The following is a 22,752-nucleotide window of genomic DNA, read 5'->3' as shown; positions in this document are numbered from 1 at the left end:
TGAACTCTATGCAGGTTTAATGTTAAACAAATGCAAAATGTTGGGTCTCAAATTGTTAGAACAAAGTTGTGCTGAGCAATGATCTCCATTAGAGTAAGTGGTCAGAAACTCCTTTAGCAGTGTTTAATGCAGCATTCCTACTTTCTCATGCATAAACAAAGCAAATGTCACTGTGTCCTGAGTTCAGCAGTAGCAGTCAGTTTTTCTCCTTCTTAGCAGCTGGTGCAGCGCTGTGTTTTGACTTTCAGCCTGGGAACAGAGCTGATAACACCGATGTTTTTAGTTACTGATCAGTAATGTTTATTCTGGCCAAGGACTTTGTGAGTCTCATGCTCTGCCGGGGACGAGGGGAGGCCAGGAGGAAGCAGAGACAGGACACCTGACCCAAACTGACCAAAGAGGTATTCCATACCACAGCACATCATGCCCAGGGAGGTAACTGGGAGTTACCCGGAAGGGCACGGGCTCTCTTCGGGGCGGTTGAACTCATTCGGCGGTGGTATCGTATTCTCTTCCCTTGTTATTTTCTCTTATCATTATCATCATTGGTGGTAGCAGCAGTGATTTGTGTTATACCTTAGTTACTGGGCTGTTCTTATCTCAACCTGTGGGAGTTACATCCTCTCGATTCTCCTCCCCATCCCTCCGGGAGCAGGGTGGGGGGAAGGAAAGAAAGAGGGAGAAGGGGGGGGAGTGAGTGGACGAGCTGTGTGGCTCGGTTTAAACCACGACACACTGGAACACAGTGAAATGCTGCTGTGTTTTCACTCGGATCCAAAAGAGCAGTTGCAGCTTGTGTGGAAGCTAACTTGCTTAGACACAGCACAGCAGGTGTGGCTTTACCATGTGGTGCTGAACCATGCCTGTATCGTAGCATGTGCTGCCACATCCGTACCTGTACTGATGCTGGGGCTGAATCCTGTTTGCTTATGTCTAAGTGAGCTGTCACCAGTACTCCCTATTGCAGAGGAGAGAAGCTCTCTGTACATAACCCTTGAGATTCCCTATAAATATCTGGTCAATTTGGCTCACTAAAATTCTTCTTTTGCATGTCTCTGTGTGTTTGTCTCTTCTATTTGTAAACCTGCCTCTACAAACTGGTGGGACTGCCATTTCTACTCCAGAGGCTGGAGCTGTCTTTCTTTTGCATTAGTGACAAATATAAAGAATGAGTAAGTTTATTTACCAGAAACAAAAGGCTCTTTCATTAGCTGAAGTAATTAGCAGAGCTCAAAGGAAGATGAGAAGATGAGGCAAGGAGCTCTGCTAGATTGTGCCAGCTGAGGACCTGCTGCAATGAGTTTTTCAAGAACAGCTGATGCCCCACATGAGAACTGTGTATGTCATTACCTCATCAGTGTTCAAGCGAGCCCTTGATTCGTAAACCAGAAAAGGCGTTTCAAAGGTGCACTCGGGGCACAGGTGTCATTTAATGTAGAAGGCTAAATTCGATACCTCACTGCATGACTGCTGCTATTGCACTGTGGCCACATCCTGAACAAGGCCCCTCAAGAAGGGGAGAACTGAAGTCAAAAGGGGGATAGCAAAGCAATAATGTTCAAGCAACAGGGGCAGCATTTAGAACAGTGAGGGGAACAGTGAAAAGTGAAGAGAGGAGGAAGTTACCAATGTTTCTTGATTTGATGAGGAACTAGGAGGCTGCAACAGACAGTAATATATTGAAAGTGTGTTATTACATGTGTGCCTGATTTCAAGCTGTCTGAAAGCCTGTCCTTTAAAGATTCCTTCTCTTTGGTATGCTGCTTTGTTTTTAAAAGCCTCTCTCAGGCTGTAGCAGTCAGGTTCTAGACAGAAATATTCCAGGAGTGATGATCGATAGTCTTCTGGAGACCCCCACAGCTACAGGCTGGGACCCTTTGCTATCATGGTGTGCCTATGCCATCACATAATTTGTCTCCCTACCTCAGTTCTGGACTACAGTCCCCACCTTGCAAATGGCTGCTTGAATGGGTGCAGGTATGTTCGACAGCAGATGTGTAGCCTGAGATTTTGGTGCCAACTCTGTGCTGGTCCACCATGTACTCAGCAATGGTGCTGTACAGCAGCGTGCTGGGATGGGTGTCTGGGCAGAAGTTGGTGTGGAGCCGGCACCTGCCACATTGCTGAGCAAAGCCTGCCCATGTTATTTGCCTTTCTTTGAATCATGCTTTTACTTGCTTGGTCTGTTTGTTTGGGGGTTTTGTTTGTTTTGTTTTCAGAAAATGTAGTGTTTATTTTTCCCAGTGCCTGCAGAATCATAGGATCAGACAGGTTGGAAAAGACCTTTAAGATCATCAAGGCCAACCATTACCCCAGGGCTGCCAAGACCACCACTGAACCATGTCACTAAAGACTTCATCTACATGGTTTTTGAACAGTTCCAGGGACAGTCATTCCATCACTTCCCTGGGAAGCCTCTTCCATGGCTTAGGGTTCCTAACCCCAGGAACCCTAACCAAGCATGTTCCTGTTCCAAGAAACTCTTGTATCTCCCCAGTGCAAGACAACTGAAGCAAAAGCCCCGTCCAGAAGTGGGGTAAAAGTTCAGCGAGGACAAAAGGTACGAAGAAGGAATGACAACCCTGTATAAAAGGTTCTGTCTAGTCGTTCATATGCTGTGCCCAGCCAGGGCTGAATACCCATGCTAGCTCCGAGGCCACAGTGACACGGGCGATGAGACAAAAGGGAGCACGGTGCGTGAGTAACACGCGTGGGCCAGTTGAGGCTCCGCTGGGTGCCGGGGGCAGGCTCAGGGCTCGGGATCAACCTGGGGACAAGTTTTCTGAAGGAGCCAGGTGAGCGGCAGAGGATGCTGCTGGGGCCGACAGACGGGGCGGGCCGGGGCCGGGGCGGCGGGGCGGCGGGGGGCGGAGGGCCGGCGCTCGGCTCGGCGGGGCCGCCCCGCTGCAGTGTCCCGGCAGCCCGGGAGGAGGAGACGCCGGGGCGCGCAGGAAGCAGCGGGGCAGCCCCGCGGAGACGGACGCCGGGCGGGCGGCAGCTCCGCGCCCCGCCGCTCCCGCCGCCCGCGTCCCCGGCCCCATGGCGGAGCCCGCCGCGCTCCGAGCCGCGCCGCGGCCCTGGGCCGCCCTGCTGCTGCTGCTGCTGCTGGCCGCGCTCCTGCCCGCCGCCGCCACAGGTAGGCACCGGGGGTGAGCTCCGGCAGCCCCACGCGGGGCCGGGGCCGGGGCCGGGGCTGGGGCTGGCCGGGGCGCCGCAGTGAAGGGTGAACGGGTGCTTCGGGGCAGCCCCGCGCTCTGTCCTCGCCTGGCCCGGAGAAAAGAGCCGCGGCGGCATCGCGGGGCGGGGAGCCCCCTGCTCGATCCGGGCAGAGCACCTGCCGCTGCCCCGCGGCTGTGCCGTCCCTCCGCCGGTGCCGGCAGCGCTGCCCGCCCGTAGCCAGGGGAGGGAGACCCGAGCTGTGACGGTGGGGGTCTGCAAAGGTGGGCAAACCCCGAGGGCTCCCCGCGGCTCCCAGAGACCGGGACCCTCCGGTCAGCCCGCTGCGGCTCGCCTGCTCTTGGGGCAGCTCCGGGCAGCGGGGCTGCAGCCTGCAGGGACGCTCCCGGCCAGACCTGAGCTGAGGGCAACGGAAAGCTGCCGTCCTCTTGCCTTTAGCCCCCGGATGCCTTATTCCCGCTGGCACCGGGTGCGGGTCCCCTCGGCACGCCTGGGCTCTGCTGAAAAGCCCCGCTGGCAAGGTTAGCGGCGGTGACGCCGGGCAGCCCCAGCGCCGAGCAGCCCACTTCTCTCCATTCCCGCCGCCGGAGCCCTGTGGATCGGACTCTGGAGCAGCCTGGGCGAGGCAGCGCTGCTGTCAGGATCCCAGGGGCTGTCAGCCTCCGGGTTAACCTGCTCTGAAGGTGGCACATCTTCCCGTCCTTTCCTGGCTGCACTCTAACGGCAGCCCTCGCGGCACTGTTTGAACCGCAGGCAACGCTGAGCCCCGAAGCTGCCTCAGCTTGTGCCCACAAGGTCTTAGACCCAGAGGCAGCTAGAAGCAGGGGATAGAGGGACATACGGACGCGTTTCAGCCCCTGGTTTTAACTGCTGGGGTTACAGTGGCCGGGCAGTTGGGTACACCTGCTCCCTGGCTCTGACTGTCCCATCTCCAGCACGGAGCTGCAGCTTGCAGAGGAGGCAGCCAAGCCTGGTAGTATCTCCCCCCCGTCAGCCCTGGGATTAGGCAGGAGAGCCTGGGACCTGATGTCACCTGTAGCTCCTGGGGAGTTCTAGTGTACAGCTAAACAGAGCGGAAAGGTCTGCTTAACCTGGAGCAAGGAAAAGATCTTTGGGTGTGGTTTGAAGACCCTGTGCACCCTGCGCTCTCCTCTGTGACTGTCGCAGGGTAGCAGCAGTGTGTTTACAGGAGGCTGAGCGCAGAGCAGCTTTGCTGGCATGTGCTCATGTACCCACTGCTGTCTCTTTTTCTGTGACGTGCTGTGCCCATACAGGTTAAACCTGGTAGTCTCCTGGAAGTGGATTTGCAGTAGTGCTGCTCTGTGGCGATGGGAAATGGAGGGGAATGGGATCTGCTGTCTGTGGGGCTGCCTGCTGGCAAGTGAGAGGAAGAGAAGGGAAGGGAGCAGGGGAGTTTGTGTGCTGACAGCATGGGTAACATCCATGGGAAATGTCATAGCCCCTGAGGAAAAGTGTTAGCTGTTGAGTGCAGGCAGGCTCTTGCTCCTCTGGCTGTGTAATGTCCACAGTGATTCTAGGGGTGTCTGAAACTTCACTGAAAATTTTGGATGTAACATCCGTACAGCCTTTCCTAGCTTGCAGTCCCGCTCCAGTGTGCTGTAAACCCAGGCCAATTTCTGAACAAACCCAAATGTCTTGGCATAGCACTGTGCGAGAGCTCTGCGTGCTTCCCAGCTACAGACCTCTGGAGCACACCAAAACCTGCTGCAGTGGGAGCACTGCGTGGTTAACCCCAGAGCGGCTGTGCAGGGCTAGGGGTGGGCTGCACGTGTGCTTCTTGTCCCTGGGGGTGTGCTGGCCATGCTGAGCCATCATCGCTTTCTTTCTCCAGTCTAGAGAGTACTTTATAAGCCACTAACCCAGGCCGGGCTCTGAACAAGTGCAGTCTCAGGCAGGAGGGCTGGGGGGTGCTGAAGTCCTTTCTCAGGGGGTAAAAGCTTTTGCTGAGTGCCTTTGCTTTCTCATCTTCTAGCTGTGTTTGAAATGGTCCCTTCCTGTCCTCCTTTCCTGGCCTTTCCAGCACACACTCTGTCTAGGTGACCTGTTCCAAACTTACTCGGCACTTAGGAGCCTTTGCCCAAGTGCTGTGTCTGGGAGACAGGGAGACTGCCTTGGCTTAGCGGAGGGGCTCTGACAAAGGAAGTGAAAGAACCCTTCACTTTTTGTCCGTGGAAAGAAAAGATTTCCCCCCAGTGAGGGGAGGGTCTGGCGCTGGGCTGGTGCTGTCATTCATTGACAGTGCTTCTGCTTATCAAAAAGGAAAGTCAGAGTGGGGCCTGTGCCCGGGATTGTGTGGGCAGTCTCTTGGGCCAAGGAAACATAAGGGAGGGGTGTTGTGCCAGAGCCAGCTTAGGGGGCAGATCCCACTTGTGTATTGCCAAGAGAGATTTTGTTGCTTGCTGCCAGAGCCTGTGCATGGGAGGATGGATACTGAGGGCAGAAAGCAGTCCTGTAGGACCCTCCTTGGCTGCTTTTAGACAATGTTCGAGCACCACCTGTGGCCGGTGGGAGAAGTTTTGGAGGAACGCTAAGATGAGGCTGTGCCCGTAGCAAGAGCCTTTCTGACCAACTCTCCTTTTCCCTCCTTGTCTAGACTGTGTGACATAAACAGAGAAAACAGAAGGGTCTCCAAGGGAATTTTCCAATTCATTTAGCTCTAAGGAATGCATCTTCTCAGTTATTTAGGACAATGCTGTAATGGTATTAACTGTATAGCTCTGTACCAGCGTCTCCATGTGTCAGAGGTATGAAAGCCCTTGTGCTGTCCAAGTCTAATTCCAGCTCTTCAGACAGCACATGGATTGAGGCTAGCTGGACAACTGGTTAAGGAGATGCTTTCAGAAGCTGATCTATCCAGAAGGAAAATGGGAGGGTATGAGGGTGAGTAAATCATGCAGCAAAACAAAGACATCCTTTCTCTCTGCTTGCAGAGGGAATGGGATCTTGTGTGTATCAATCCAGTGCCCCAAAAATACAGTTTCCTCCTCAGACACGTTCAGTGCTGAAGTGACATTGCTGTTTTTCAATGCATCTCACTAAAATGGTAAATGTGGCTTCTGAGTTTCAAGGATAGCTGAGGTCAGACTTCATGTCTGCTCCAAGTTGTGTGTATCTGTCTGCAGGTGGCCTATTGTCTCCAGATCAATGCAGCAAAGAAGTGTTTTCACCAGGCTCAGTTTCTGGTGCATGTCTAGGACCCACGGTTTCTCCAGCTGGCAGCTGTGTCACCCAGCTCTCTCCATCACTGGGGAAAAGATCAGGTTTGTGGCTAAGATGGCACTGGGATCTGCTGGCATTAGGCATTGGGTCTCTTAAATTTACACTGCTGCCAGCTGAGGTACAACGAGGACTTGGACCTTTTTCTGACCAAAGACCTTTAGAGTGAGCCTGTGTTTAGTGGCCTTAACGTGATCCCAAATACTCAAAAACCTCCAGCCAAACCAGCACCTGTGGTTTTGGGTTGGTTTTGGGTTTTTTTGTTTCTAGTTTTGCAATGTCAGGATCTGCTTATCTTTTTTAACTTGAGCTACCTATCTTCATAAAACAGTATTCCTTAACTCCCCACTCACCTACCCAAGCAAACCATCCATATCTAGGTGCATGCGTGTGTCATGGGAGCAATACCCACTTGTGTGTGTAATTTCTGCTGGGGGGAAGAGGGAGGGCAGATGTTTAGCTAAGCCTCCCCCAGGCTGATAACGCACTAGGCAGATGAAGCACTCACTTCTCCAGAGGGAGTGGCGTAGGCATTGATGTGCCTTCCTGCCTGGAAGCTCCTTGCTGCCATTTTTGTTCCCCAGGCTGAGGTGTACTGTGTTCTTGTGCAGCCCTGAGAGGGCACCAGCAGCCCTCCTTGCTCTGCGCTGATCCCTCGGGCACAGGGGGTGAACCAGGCAGTGAAATCCAGAGGGCAGCAGCAGATCTTGAAGCTGGGAAGATCCTTTCCCTCTGGCTGTGAACTCGCATTTTGGCTGTGTTTGCACTGACACCATAGCAGCTGAGGAGTGGTGGGGCTTACATTTTCAGGGCAATAGAAGAGTGATGGGTCTCTCAAAGAAGTGCGAGGTTGTCTAGAAGATCCTCTGCTCTGCATGACCCATTATAAAGCCTTTGAAATCATGTTTACATTTTCTTATATGTGTTTGCTATACTGCCGCTTATTCTGCTGCACTCTTGGCTACAAAACATAGTGTTGAATGTTCACAAAGTGCAGTGCCAAAATAAGCACTGCCAAGATCAAGACAGTGGCTTAGAAAGCACAAGATTTAAAAAACAAGAACTGCTGAGATGTTTTGCTTTGCTGTCTGTGCTCTGTGTCTCGTGACACACGTTTCTGAGCTTTCCTCCACACCCTGGATGTCTAGGGATTTGGAGAGACAGCATGGTTTAGTCTGCATCTCTGCTGCCTGTCTCTTACCAAAGAAGCACTTAGATGAGCAAGGGGATTTTGTACTGACTGTACCTGGCTAGATGGACATCTGATGCTCTGATCCCAGCTCTCACATTCGTTCTTACTTGCAGGCATCAGCAGCATTTGCCTGCAGCACCTCCATAGTTGTATTGATTTCCTTTGGGGACATACAGGCACCTGGAAAGTGTCAGGTTTCCCTGGTTTCTCTTTAAGATTTAGACAAGCTTGTAATGAAAAGGAGCTCTTTCTATAGCAGACCGCATGGCTGAGTGCTTAAGTACTATACTGGTAGCAGCGTTAACATGAGCAACATCAAACAGTGTTTACATGATGACTCCTTCATTGCTCAGCCTTGGCTTGCCTGGGGAGATGGGAGGTTGTGCTCACAGCTCTTGTGCCTCTGATCACTTGCAAGACCTGTGCTGACCTCCGATACACCATTAGCTCTTCATAAATTGCATCTATGCCATGAGATGCAGGAGCATTTTGGGGTGCATACCCTGGCTGTGTCAGACTCCCATGCTATGGTAAGAGCTGACTACGCTTCAGTGCCTCTGAAATCCATCTGCATGTGTGGCTCCATTGCAGTGTAGGTGCTTGCATTTGTGAGAGTTGGTCTATATTTAAAGCAGGTAGCCCCAAGGGGTGGAGAAGCAAGGAAAGGTGGAAAAAGGACCCAAGTCATGTAGCAATTGTGTGCTGTAAAGAGAGAGCTTTTCCTAAACAAAGAGAAATTGTTAGTTACATCAGATGAAATACTGAAATCCTGTAGTAAGGAAGGCAGTCCATGCTTCTCCTTGCCCTGGAAGAAGACCTGGAAGGTACATCCAAATTTCACTATGTACATTATTAGAAAGTGGTCTGGAGAAGTATGTGGTTTAAATCACCCCTCTTCAGTGGGTAACTTGATCATCAAATCAGCTCTTCATTAAATAGAGCAAATTACCCTTTGAGGACTGTGGACTGTGTTCATATTTCATTGTTCTGGTACAGCTATTTTTCTATTACGCAGTCATCAAGTCCTCTTGGGCATCTTGCAATGGTCCCGGTTCCAGCGAATCTTTATGTTTGTATTCTTCTGGTGTTAAACTCATTATTTTTCCACTGGAGGACTCTGTTTCTTAATGTATACATCTGCTGTAAAATAAGAGGCAATTCTTCAAATGGTTATTTGTCATCATGTTTACTGCATAGTTGGCTGCAATATATTGGCTGAAACTGTTTTTGGGGAAAAGTGCAGAACTGCTGGAGGTGGAATGTGATCTTTTCCCTGTCTCTAAAAATACAACTGAAATAAGAGAAATTGAATAATTAACATAATTTGGTTTGGTATTCTGTAACAAAGTGCTTTATCTCTCCTTTCAGAGTGGCATTGTTGGAAGGATGTAGGCAGTGGGAAAGGGTTTAGCTGGTAACAGGGAACAACTACTGAGTTTGCCCTAAAACTCCCGCAATAGAAAGTGGCAGATGTGACTGGTGAATCATGCTGCTGTGGCTGGCAGCTTGTGATGCCCAGTGCCCAGACCAAGCCCTGCCACCTTCCTGGCCAGCCCTCTCAGAGCTCCTGCATGCTTCTGCTGCCAAGGGAGGGGAGCATGGGAGCAGAACCCTGTGCCTACCCCTGCCACCCCTCTGGCAGCCTGGGAAGTAACCAGGCCTCGTGTTTTCAGCCTTGGGAAGCCAGCCTTTAGTTTTACCTGTGCTGCTAAGGTCACTGGCCAGCTCCACAGGCTGTGGCCAGATAGATGGAGGGCTGGATTTAGATGCTGTTATTCCAGCCGGGTAGAGTCTTGCTTCACGTGGCAGTCCTGCTGAAATACCTATCGGCATCAGAATTGTGGCCCTGCATGAGCAATTGTGCTGCACTTTTGCATAGTCTGAATGTCTTTCCCTTTTGTCACCTTTTGAAGCCATGCCTGGTTCGGTGACATAATTGTGTGTTCTTTAGTGTCAGATGCTTTGCAGATGTCCCCGCAGCTCACGCACAGAGAGGCTGTAGCATTGTGAAGCTGATGGTGATCCAGGGACTTGGCAAAAGGCTTGCTCTGCTTTGCAGGAGTGGGTGCTCTGGGTTATGTGTTTGCAGCCTTACTGTCAGCTGGGCTTCACTTTGGCTTCTCTCCTAGGCATGCTATTGGTTTGATGTTTCTGGTCTCCCAAAGTAAATGTATTATAAACAGTTTAAGAGTGAATGGCAGTGGTGGAAAGGGTCCATCTGGCTGGACTGAGACTTAAGCCTGCTTTAAGGTTGCATGTATTTTTAATATACATATTTGGTAAGTGTCTGAGGACTTACTCCTGGGGAGGTGGGATGGGGATCACAGGACCTGGTTTCATTCATAGTTCTCAGACCGACTTCCAAAGCGACGTCTGCCTTTCCTGGGCTCCACTGGCCCTGTTTGAAAAACTATCTGCTTTCTCGGTGCTGTGGTGCCAGAGCGCTGCCCAACCTCGGCCACTGCTCCCTGCTACTCGGAACTTTCCAAACCAGAAGTAATGACTGAAAACTTCTGTGAGATGCTCAGTAGTATTTGCATGGGGGTTTATGAAACCTCAGTGAGAGGTACTGTCATCCCACATAGCACCCCTGACAGGCAGTGAGCTGATTGTCCCTGGGGTCGAGAGTGGTTTCCCTCTACAACCCAGGACACAGGTTCTGATGTTGTCCTACTGTAGACTCCCTCTTCTCTACTGTGTATTGGGCCATGATTTGTGATATGCTTACACACATACTTACCTGCTGTGTGAAATCAGTGGACACAGCTGAAGGAAGTACATGCATGTTATTTTACTGGATCAAATCTGCAGACTGATGTAGCTTGGTGTCTGCCTTTCCAATTTGAAGACGTTAATCCAGCTGCACCACAGAGAAGTGCTTGAGGGTCAATCAGCTTGATGATCAGTTCATGTTTCTCTGGTGAAAGAGACTGTGAGCACAGGGATGGAGAGCCTGAAAATGTAGGGTATCATTTATTCCAAGTTAGAACTGCACTTGGAATGCGTGGCATTAAAGACGTGAAAATTTTCCCACCAAGAAGGCTCTGAATTGCATCCATCTCTTGGAGTGTCTGGTGCTAGCAGGCACAGAAGAAATGGCTATATTCCTAAAGAAACAAAGCCAACACAAAAATAAGCTCTTCTGTGATGGCACAGCAACAGTATTGAAAACCTAGGAAGTCTAAACTGTAAACAGCAACACTAGCAAGCCACATTCTTGTTAGATGTTTATAGTGATGTACCTTTTTGTTTGCAATGCGATAATTGCTCTGCTAGGGGGCTGAGTTCCTGTTCTTCACTCTGAATGGCTACTGTAAATCAAGCTGGTCCTCTGAAAGCGTGGGTGCATGCTTAAGGGCACTGACAGCTTAGTGGGCCCAGCATGTTGTCTTCATGAAAGCCGTTCCGTGAGGGTCAGGGTTGATGAGTACAAGGTAATACCCGTTTATTGCCACGAGATGTCTCAGACCATAGGGGATCCTCAGGTGCCCTCCAAGCAGCTCAGCCCCGGAGCCGGATGTGCCATGCCCCTGGAAGTGCCGATTGCTGAGGGTCAGACACCTCTGCAAACACACTCATTTTCCTCTACAAAACCAGCTGTTTCAGTTACCCTCGGGGAGAGATGACGAGTGGTATGAGACACTGTGGGGTTCCGCTCATGTTTGGTACCACGCTGTGCAGGTCAGGCTGGAAACCTGCAGCTGATGGTGTGACATGGGAATAGGAATGACTGTGATACCTTGGACGGGTGGAAATAAGATTTCAGACTGCCATTTTAGTAAAGTTAGAAGAGAAATGGCTTTGTATTGGCTCAAGTCCGTCCCTGTGGTGGTGACAAGTGAGCTGTCCCGTGTGTTCTTGTAGCTATACAAGAAGGCTGGTGTGGGCATGGCTGTGCCTGCACAGTGGTGCAGTGGGAGCATGTCTAGGAGAGGATGGCTTCCACACTCCCCATTGGGAATCGAGGGGAGGAGCCATCCATGTATGTGTTGGCTGAGGGGAGGAAGAGGGAAATACGAGATAAATGTGGGATTTTTTTCTAGCACCAGCAGATTGAGAGGAAGGATGGCAGCCCAGTGGAGAGAGATGAAGGGAGAGATGAGATAACTGATGGACCTCAGGATCTTGGTGGGGGTACGCATCAGAGTAGCTGATGAGTTAGTATGGATGTTCCTGAAAGAAGGTGGTGTGCCTGGAGAGAGAGGGGGTTAATTAGGTAGAATGGGTCCCCACCATTCTACCTGTTGCTTTCCTTGGGGAGAAGCAAGTTTTTTCCTAAGACCAGAGCCTTGCAGAGCAAGCGGTTAATAGTTGCAGTAAGGGTGGCAGAAGCAGACCCTATGTATCCAAACATAAGAGCCTCCATAAAGTTAGCTATAGGGTTTGCAAGATTGTTGGCAATGAAAAAGGAGCCATTTGGCTTTTTCAGCAAGAGGGGCCTCTTGCGAATATATATCTTAAGCTGCTTGTGCTGCAAGTAAAATACATATATATTTTAAAAACCCCACTTTTGTTACGGTTACAAGCAGTCCCTGTAAAAACCGACAAGGCAAATACTAAAACTTTTAGACGTCTGTAGCAGCTTTTCAGTAATTTGGGGCCCCTTTGTATGGAAGGAAATCACTGTGTTTCAGGAAGCTTTGCTGCTTTAACAAAATGTTTGTGCTACTGAACGGTAGCAGATGGCCACCCCAGAAGGTGTTAGTGAGTTGCTTAAGCTACTTGTAAAGCAATGCAAATTTCTTTGCTTTCCTTCCCTTGGTTTGACGGATCTGAGTTGGGGTTTTGCCTCTGCTGTCACTGCAGGGCTGCTTCCTCAGTGTTGGCCGCGCAGGACATCCAGATCCAGGCTGCATATCTCCGTTGAGAAGCATCTCCTTGCATGCCATGTAGTGGAAGCTCTGACTGTAGAAGATATTACTGTCGTAAAAGTAAGGGTTGGTTTTCAGCAGGAGCACATAGGGACTGTGCAAAATTGGTTCAGAACTCACAAAGTGGGTGGTGCCGAATGGGTGTTTTGGTATTCGAAAACTTCATTCCTTGTCAGAGAGTCACCTAGCAGCAGTCAGAGAGTGTACCATATCAGTACACTCTTCCACTCCACCACTTCTTCCAATCTCCCACTTTGGGTGTTCAAACTACAGTACGTGAATAACACGAGGTAGGAGTCCATGCACATTGGTAATGTATGGCCCTGGCAGACTGCTAGCTATGGCATATTAAGGACTCCGGAAGTCTAGCATGGTCCTTCCTGAGACTTGCTCTCCTGATTTTTGCAGAGACTTTTTTGAGCTGAAGGGTTGATTTGCTTCCCCAGACATTCCTCTTGCCATATCTCAAACTGGTCAGGGATGCTCTGTGCTGTGTGGGGAGAAGCTGCAAGTTTTGCACCTCAACATTGGAGGCAAAGCCATCAGTTGTTTTGTAGATACTTGTATTTCTAGTCGTAGATATCCCTGGGCTAAAGCAAGGAAGATGGCATGGGTTCTCTTTTACAAACCTGTACGGCTGTGAGTGCATCTTTTCAATATATTGAGCTGCTTTTCAAGGGTATTAGTTAGGTAAAAGCTTTGCTGACCATCCCAGCTAGCACTTGACAGACCACAGTGTGCAAACTGATACGGTGATTGCAAGTGGCTGCTGCCATTTGCCTTTGTCATGTTTGCTCAGCTATGGCAGGACTAATGTAGTGTGTAATACAGCCCAGGGCTTTGCTTGAAGACATTGTTTTGAATATGACTGCAGAGGTTTGCTTTTTGAACATGAAATAAGAAAGTAATTTACCAGTAATGGAGATCTGTGCCTATCCATTTCTTACCTGAGCCCATAATAGTGCAGAGCTCCTAAGAATAGTGATAATATTACTCTGACCATTTCCTTGGCCTGTGTTTTGTCTAGTATCTATGAGCTTTGTGCTTTCGGAGACTTGGGAATGTATGCCACTAGCTTCCATTTTTTTAGGGACGCTTTGTAAAGCGTTTGGAACTAGGTGATCTTATGGTCCTTTCCAACCCAAACTATTCTATGATTCTGTGATTCTATGTACTTTTTGAAAGATCTTTTACCATAAATAATGCGGCATAAAGTTATTTAGAAGGATCAAGGCTGGTATTGTTTCAAGACATGAATTGTGAACAGTTTTATAGGTAGTGGGTTTTATTTGCATTTTGCATGAAGAGGAAGAAGCAAAGACTGTGTTATTTTAGGATGTATTTTTTCCAGTTCCTGTGAAGAAACTTAATTTCTGAGAGCTGCTAATGAAAGAGCAAAGACCAAAAGAGTGTTTTGTTCCTAGCAAACCTGTACCTTGAGCAACTGACAAATGTTTCTGATATATGAAAGGTTTGCAAAGTGCAATAAAAATTGAGAGTTTAAACTTTTTTCTTTCCTTCACACATGATCAAGCTTGAATTCCTACTCCCTGACTTAGTGAGTCTGAGGCATTTTTGGCAGTTTCTAGTGGAAAGTTGAACGTGCACTTCAACTAGAGATGGAATGGAAAGACTTTACGTAAACATGTGAATCTCCAATAGATTAAAAAATCTGTGTTACCGTACAGGGCAAGGGAGCAGGTTTAGATATATTGAGGTGGTTTTGGAGAGAGGTGTAAACCACCCTCACCCCATACAAGTAATCCAGAGCCCTTAAGAAGGATGATTTAGTAAATCCTTCTTAAGGATGCATAAAGGAATGAACCAACAGCAGAGCCACAGCATCCAGATTTCCCACACTGTGGATCCAGAGCTAATCTTTGCTTCAGAAATGTCTCGCTGACTCTCTTTTAGTGTATGTGTGTGAAAATCACAGTTTTCTGGGATTTTCAAAATCTCGGGTATCTAAAGAACCGTTGAAGCCATGAGTTTCTGGCTAGTTGTGGCTTGGTTAGCACTCGTCGCTGTTTCCGCAAATGACTGATGTACTCCCTTTGGTGGGTGTTAACGTGCCCAAGGTGAATAGGATTATCAGAGGCTCTGTGGAGTGGGAGCGTGAGGGTGAAGGTGGCTGAGAGCTTTTGGTTCCCCCACCACAACCTGACACCTCTGACTAATACAGAGGAGGTTAGCTTTGAGGATCTGCCATAAAACACCCCAGCAGCCCAGAGCTGAGTGAGGTTTGGACAGAAATCAGATATTTGGAGTATTTCATTAAAAATACAATTCAGATAAAAAGTGAATAATATGAACTAAGCATACAAAGCTTTGTGCTTTATGGATGTGGGTAACCGCTGCTTGATATGGTTGGAGTAAAAGCTGGTGCAGAAAGAGAACTGTGCTGCCTGCTGTGACTTTCCATAAACCTAGTCCATATCTCCCATCAGGATAATTATGCCCAATGTTTTCTTCAGCCTTTGAATAAGCAGGGCCTCATTCTTCACTTGACCGCCTCTGTAATATGCCACTGATTTAAGTAAGATTGCACTAACATGAAAGCAGAGCAATGGAGTGAAGATTTAGGTTCATAAGAAGTAATCCAGGCATGCAGCATACAGATGCTGCCACGGTTTAGGTAGCCTCCTAATGAGTAGTACAGTTTTAGTAGGTGTGTTTTCCTTCCTGGAGATCTGTGGCCATACCTGCAGGAAGCAGGACATAGGTTGGCTCACAGGAACACATGCTCTGCCTCTGACTTGTGTTCCCTGCCAACCCACTTCAAAGCTAGCTCAAGCTGCTGGGTTATGAATGAGGGAGCAGCAGTATAGGGGATGCATGACAACCTAGAAACAATACTGTTTTTTTCACTGCCTCTCCTGTGGGCATCTTTTGAGGCCCACCTACAGGGGAATAGGCTGGCTCACCTGCAAGCCATCTTTATGGGTGGTAAGAATAAATGTGGGTAGGCTGCAGTGCAGTCCCATGTCCAGACTGGGCAGAGTGGCATTGTGCAAGCTCCATGCTGGTGTCTATGCTGGAGAGAAAGGCATCTGTGGGCTTGTGATCCTGTGCATCTGGGTCACCCTTCTTGGCTAGCCATATCTGTGTGGGCATCAGCTGTGGGTGGAGAAGTACCAGCTTCAGCCTATAGAAAGCTCTGCGTATGTTCCTTCATGTGGAAATCTCTAAAGAAAGCTTTCCCTTGGTGGCAACTTCACAAAGTATGGGAAAACTGAGTATGAGGTGATCCTGCCCCTCTGCTCTGCTCTTGTGAGACCTCACCTGGAGTATTGTGTGCAGTTCTGGTGTCCTCAACATAAAAAGGACATGGAACTGCTGGAACAAGTCCAGAAGAGGGCCACGAGGATGATCAGGGGACTGGAGCACCTCCCGTATGAAGATAGGCTGAGGAAGTTGGGGCTGTTGAGCCTGGAGAAGAGAGGGCTACGTAGAGACCTCATAGCAGCCTTCCAGTATCTGAAGGGGGCCTATAGGGATGCTGGGGAGGGACTCTTCGTCAGGGACTGTAGTGACAGGGCAAGGGGTAATGGGTTAAATCGTAAACAGGGGAAGTTTAGATTGGATATAAGGAGGAAATTCTTTCCTGTTAGGGTGGTGAGGCACTGGAATGGGTTGCCCAGGGAGGTTGTGAGTGCTCCATCCCTGGCGGTGCTCAAGGCCAGGTTGGACAAAGCCTTGGGTGAGATGGTTTAGTGTGAGATGTGCATGGCAGGGGGGTTGGAACTAGATGATTGTAAGGTCCTTTCCAACCCTAGCTATTCCATGATTCTATGATTCCAAAACCACTGAGATTAAGTCAGTCTGAGTCATGTTTCCATGAAACCATCAGAAATTTTCAAATAAAAAGAGCAGTGCTGGCAGGTGATGTAATTCTTTCCTACTGCCATGGTGGATTTTACCATGTGCATTTGTACTGGGGTCAATTCTTTCTCGTAGAAACACGTGTAGATATTATGGCTCAGAAATGGTAGCTCTCCGTATGGGAGTCAGTATATTTTACAAGAGGAGTAATATCCATCTTAGTGCAAGCTTTGTGTTATCTTTGTGCCTCCTTCTGCTGTTGTCATAGGCAAAATTGCCAAGTTGTTAGAGGAGAATGGGAGTGTTGCCGCTCATTACAGGTTGCGCAGCCAAAATCCTGCCTGGGTTCCAAGGGACACTTCCAGTAGCCCCACACCCCTGACAGCCTTTGTTCTGGGGACAAGCAGCAGACTGGGGCAGCCAAAATTGTAGGTCTGTTAGCTTTATGGCAATGATTTTTGCTGGTAGATACTATCATAGTAGAAGTATGTACATCTTTCATGCTGGATGTGTCAGGAAAGGCGGGATGAAGCTGTTGTCTCTACAGATGCTGTGGCATACAGAGCCGTACCTGTCGCAGGTCTTCTGCCTTGTCCTCCAATGTTGAGCCATTAGGAAAACATCTTGGTTTAGGGCATGTGTTTGACAATGGAGATGTGAAACTTGCAGAGGAGGACACAGACTAGTTTTGACTTGGAACTTGATTACCCTACCATACATGGTATGAATGGAGGTAATGACCAGCATTGTGGTGTGAAAAGGGGATTTGCAGTGGAAAGCATTTTGACATAAACTGGTTGTGGCCCCTTTGCCCTCCTGCCCCTATAGCAGAAGTGCTTCCTAATCTCCTAGCTCAGCCCTGCGGAGAGGCTGGCCATGAACAGGGCAGCCCTGCACCTTTGCCGGCTGGTTTTGCCTGCTCTGCTCTTTCCAAGGAGCCCCTAGAAGTGATGCCATTCCAGTACCACCTTTCCTCCAAGTCAGTGGATGGACAGCACCCCGGATGAACAGTTGCAGACTAGAATGAACATTTGCAGACTAGGGCCACAGCTGCAGTGTGCTCTCACTTCCCCTTTGGGGTTGCTGGGGGTTTTTATCACCATGGGGCTTTGGTCACTGGAGAAACCTGAATGGGAAGTGTCCAGAGGCAGCTGGAGTGATTGAGGAGGCTCAGTGGGCTCCCTTCAAAGGATTCTGATGTAGAAGGAAACCTGCGTGTGGATGTTAGTGGGAAAATGTGAAACCTTCAGTACTTCACTGTTGGTTGTTCTCAAGTCATGATATATATATAAATCATGTAGAAATATGTTGTTGAGTTTGGAAAATGCCCTAGTCCTACTGTGCTTAGCATTCACAAAGCTCTTCAAAGGGAGCACTGGAAACTTCTGTTGATGCTGTCAATTTAAAGAATGTCCTCTGGATGCCAGGTAACTCTTCTACAGATGTATAATGAATTGCTTTGCTTAAATCAGACATTACAGTTGGATACTGGTCCTCTGCCCAAAACTCCTGGCCAGAGCCTGGTGAATTATGGCACACTTTCCATTGTGCTTTGCAGGAACTAAAGCGTTCCAGTCCCCACTTTCTGTGCCAAGCAGAAGTGTGTGGAAATGTGCTGAGCGATTATTCTTTATTTTTTTCTGAGAGAAACAAAGGATTTATGTGTCACTTGTCTCCACTGCTTAAACTGATTGGCTCTCTTCCAGGACATCTGATGCTGAGTGGCATTAAAAAAGTTGATCAGCCCATACAGGGACAAGGGTGATGGAGCTTTTCAAAGTGCTGGGGCACCGACCAACCCAGTAAGCCTGAGTCTGGGTTTGCTCTCCCATTTCAGTCCTACTTGCTCTGATCATATGCTCATGCTTTTACATGTTAACTGCTGCAACGCTACAAAGATCCTCACTAGACCTAGTGCTATGCTCTGTGCCATGGCTGGTCTGAAGTAACTCACTGCGTCTTCTGGAGTTAGAGCAATCAGCACATCTTGGTTCAGAGGGCCACATCAGCACTGTGTCTGATGTCTGAGCTGGCTTGCCAACTGCAGGAAATATCTTTGTAGAGTGAACTCTTCTGGGGATGGCCCTTATCCAGCCCTCATTGAAGCTGGTGGAATTGCTCTCACTTTCTCAGCAGAACTTGGATCAAACCACCAACTTAAGGGAAAAAAATACCAGTAATACTTTGCCAAAGTGACACGGAGCGTTAATTTTTGGGTGGAAAACAAGTATCTTCCTGTGGTATTTTGTCTGTTCTCTTTGTTATTTTTTTGCTGATGTGGCTTTGGGGTAGCTGAATGGAGATAGGTAGCAGTGACAGTATGTGAAGGCAAGGACCTTCCACACAGCAGCCCCTGTGTGGGTTGCTGGGTGAGAAAGGTGAGATGTTCTCTGTCCCTTGCGCCTCTCAGTTATGGTAAAATGCCATTTTTCTTTTCCTGTTCATAAATAACACCGAGATTGAAAGCCCTGAGTTGCGCAAAGGACTACAGAGCTTTAGATGTGTGGCTCTACTAGTAAAGCTCTGCTTTCTCCTTTTTCAAGTACACTCTGTTTTGAAATCTATTTCAAATTAGGTGAGAAAACCAAAGTGGTATATCAGAATTGTCCCAGCCCTTCAAGCCAACACACAGAGTGATTTACCTGCTGGAAGCTGGTAGGGCAGTATGTGGAAAACAACACCTATTGTGGGCATGAAGAAGGGATGGGTGATCATGTTGTAAAGCATTTTTGAACACAATAAACTGTTTTTCCTGATGAAGGGCTGGCCATGATGCAGCCAGTACATGAACCTGAGTGTGGGTTTTCTCCCCCTGCTTCTTTGGTGCCTCTGGCCAGGCTGGCATCCCTCAGTCTTTCTGCACCCTGGGGCAGATGCCTGTCTTGGTTTCACAAGTTGCCTACCAAGAGGGCAGTTGTAAAGGTGCCCTTGAATGTATCTACCACATGTGCTATGAACTTGAGTGTCGCCACTCAAGCAGTTGCATTTAGGAGAGGCTGACACAGTAGGTTTTAGGAGTGTGGATGTTTTACAAAGGGTCTTACCTCACAAATGGAATGAATTTTAGAGTTGCCAGCTGAAGAATCAAAATACAGTACTTTCTTTTGTTTGTCTACTTATTCGCTGTCATTTTTTGCCACAAGAACAGCTGAGATCCTCATGGTGGTAGGGCTTGGACACGTGTGAGAGTGCATGGTATACACAAGTGTTATATCTCAAAGAAATAGCTCAGAGATCTAAGATCTGGCTGAGGTACTTTTCTAGTCCTGGTGGTGGGGTTTGGGAGGGACGCTGCGGGGTGTTTGTAAACTGAATGTCTCAGCTCTGGAACTGTATTGAAGATTGGCAGTGGTGCGAGGTTATTATCTCAGAGGACAATTGATTGTGCTCAGGGAGCCGTTAAGGACTTCCTAAGAGAGGGGTCTACTCTTCGTGGAGGGTGAATGAACTGAGCAGTTTGGCACGCTTTATTCAATCTTCACATTTTATTTAATCTGTTTAGTCTGGTAAAGCAGCAGTAGTCTAAAACCGAGGGTACAGAGCCAGTCAGTCTCATTCGACGCTTAGAACTTCATTTTTTAAATTAAAACTAATAATAAAAAACAAAACACCGACACCCCTCCCCAAAAACAAACCCAAACCAAACCCAAGCAACATAATAAGTAACAAATCCCACCAGTTTGCTATTGCAGTGTAGACTGTGATGATTTTTGGTCAAGTTGCTCATGACAGGATTTCATTTGCCAGCTGGCACTTTTGGCCTTTACTAATGAAGGCAGTTGATCACTTTGTGGTGATTTTGTTTTCTCTAAGCAGCTACAACTTCTCCCTTCAAGCTGTTACTGTGCCTGTGGTTGGGTCACTGTGCTTAGCCTCCCAAGCTTCTAGCTGAAGTGAAAAGAGGGGTTGGTGGATGTTTATAGACTGTGTGGATGTTGTCTACCGACTGTGCCAAACGTGTCCTCTCCGCAGCAGAACCCATTTTGTAGATCCAGTTTTCCAGTCCTGAAGCAATGGCACATAGAAGGAAAATGTAGAAAAGTTTTTGCTGACTAGGAAAGGCAAACCCAAGCATTTTGTACCTAGCCTTGTGGTGCTAAATTGGATTGCCTGATTTTTTGTGACCTCATATTTCAACTACTTATTTTTTCTCTTCTATTTTAATAGGTTTGAGTTGCTTGAGATATTTTTACCCACAGTTATAGATTGGTTACTAGGGGTCAGTACTTGCCTTTTCTTCTGGAGCTCTTTCATGCTTTCCTTTGCTAGATAATTGATGAAGCTCTCTGAAGAATGTGTGATTTGGCAAGTGCAAGCTGCCTCTTTGTGTGGTTGTTTAGAGGATGTTTTACCCTCAGCTTTGACCTCATGATCTGGGCTTACCTCATTTGTAAAATGTTATCCCACAGTCCTGACACGCACAGAAACTTTGGCAATAATAGTGGATGTTTCAACTGGAAAAAGTCAATACTGAGGCTTTAATGAGCCCTGCATTTTGGGGGCCAAGATACTATAAACAAATTCCTGCAGCTGTAGGTAATGTTGGATTTCTACACTGAAGAGAGCACAAGGGAGTGACTCTTTCTCATTCTTCGGAACATAGAAAAGGATTTGATTTTAGTTGAAGGTATCTCTTTAGATGAAATAACTGCTGTCGTTGGCCATTTCTGGATGCCCATTTATCTGGGTTGGACTCAGCTGGCCAGGATGGAGCTGTGGTATTGATGCTGGGTATGGGCAGCAGTGAAATGTATCAATCTTGTGACATGAGGATGTGTTATACCATGGTATATATTGGGGTTTCTGTTTGCCCTTGGTCCTTCTTCTGGTAAATCTATTACCACTTCCTGCATCACAAGGAGTGCAAATTCACAGATATAATCTGATGTGTCTTTTCTCCCTCTGGGAGGATGATTTACAGACCTCTGCACCACGATTGCTGAGGCTGTTGTCCTTGTATACCTAGTGGATATTTAAGTGAAGCAATTTTAATGCCATATTGATCTGTTTGGAGGTGGCTAGAAGACTTGTGCGAGGTCCTCTTAAGGGTGGATGAAGCCCAGCAGCAAGTGGCTACAGCTCTGTCTAGTCCTTCCTTCGTTTCCACCATGCTACTTCACTCATCCCTTTCTCAGTTTCAGCACTACATTTATTCCCTGTCTGCTTTAGATTCCTATGTGTCCCATATTCCAATATATTATTATAGTACTTCTTTCAGTGACTTTGGTGTCCCCTGTTTTAACTCTTCCTCTCTATACCCCTCTATACCCCTTTTCTTGGACCTGTCCTTGTCTCCCTTGGTCCAGTATTGAAATGATGCCTTGATTTTTCAAGTGGTTTCGCTTTCTTTAGCTTCAGCATGGCAAAAAATATCCACTGTGTAGCCTCTGGAGCAGGTTCAGATCTTGCCATCTCTAGGTTCACATCCAACACCCAGATGTGCACTGAATGGGATCCTACTGAAGCAGAAAGGTGATGGGATGTGACCTCATCTTGCTTGACCTGTGGTGACAGCATCTTCTAATTCTTTTTTTCATTAGCTGTGAGCTGTTCAAGACTATTGCTCCTGGGATATTCACTTTGGGAATAACTGAAACGTTAGAAAGCCCTGGTATTGAAATCTCAGTTGATCTCCTGCATTCAGCATTAGGATCAATAAACTTTTCTTTACCTAAAGCCACCTTTGTTTTATATTGAATACTTTCCATATGGCTTTCTGGCTGGGCTGGTTTCTTTTGTATCCGTTGTCCCTTATGGCTTTCTATTTTAATTCTAGTTGGACACTGCAGCTTTGACTGGGGGAGCAGAGCTGATGGGCAGCAGCCAGCTCGGGCCAGTGGGCATGTAAGGCCACCAAGAGGAAACCCAGATGGTGTGCTTGAGCAAGTCCTATGAGGAGCAGATGAAGGAACTGGGGTTGTTCAGTCTGGAGAGAAAAAAGCTCAGGGAAGACTCTACAAATACCTGAAAGGAGGTTGTAGTGAGGTGGGAGTCAGTCTCTTCTCCCCAGCAACAAGTGAGAGGACAAGAAGAAATGGCCTCAAGCTGCACCAGGGGAGGTTTAGATTGGATATTAGGAACAATTTCTTCACTGAAAGGGTTGTCAAGCACTGGAACAGGCTGCCCAGGGAAGTGGTGGAGTCACCATCCCTGGAAGTATTTAAAAGACATGTAGATGTGGTGCTTAGGGACATGGTTTAGTGGTGGACTTGGCAGTGACAGATTAACGGCTGGATTTTATGATCTGAAAGGTCTTTTCCAACATAAACGCTCTATGATTCTTTGATTCCATTATTCTATGGTGAAAGCTTTCACCTAAGGCAGCTGGTGCAGCACTAGAGTGGGCCCCAGGGAGGCTGTGCCATCTCCATCCTGGGAGGTTTTGAAGACTGAGTTAGGGAAGACCAGGGCTGGTCTCACATGATGCTGGAGACGAATTGTCTTTGAGCAAGA

At 48.0% G+C, this 22,752-nt stretch overlaps 1 protein-coding gene across 1 annotated transcript in view; it reads left to right on the top strand.

The window, feature by feature from the left end:
* Nucleotides 1-3,018: 3,018 nt before the first annotated feature.
* The window catches only part of FNDC1 (fibronectin type III domain containing 1), a 61,456-nt gene continuing 41,722 nt past the window's right edge, over nt 3,019-22,752 (top strand). The window contains exon 1 of the mRNA XM_065680486.1: nt 3,019-3,136. Coding sequence (XP_065536558.1) covers nt 3,040-3,136 — 97 coding nt within the window. The 5' untranslated portion in view covers nt 3,019-3,039. The remainder of the gene's footprint in view (nt 3,137-22,752) is intronic.

This window comes from Lathamus discolor, chromosome 5 (genome assembly GCF_037157495.1).
Source record: "Lathamus discolor isolate bLatDis1 chromosome 5, bLatDis1.hap1, whole genome shotgun sequence".
Classification (NCBI taxonomy): Eukaryota; Metazoa; Chordata; class Aves; order Psittaciformes; family Psittacidae; genus Lathamus; species Lathamus discolor.
The sequence above is the reverse complement of the archived record's forward strand: the minus strand, read 5'-3'. Positions and strand labels throughout refer to the sequence as shown.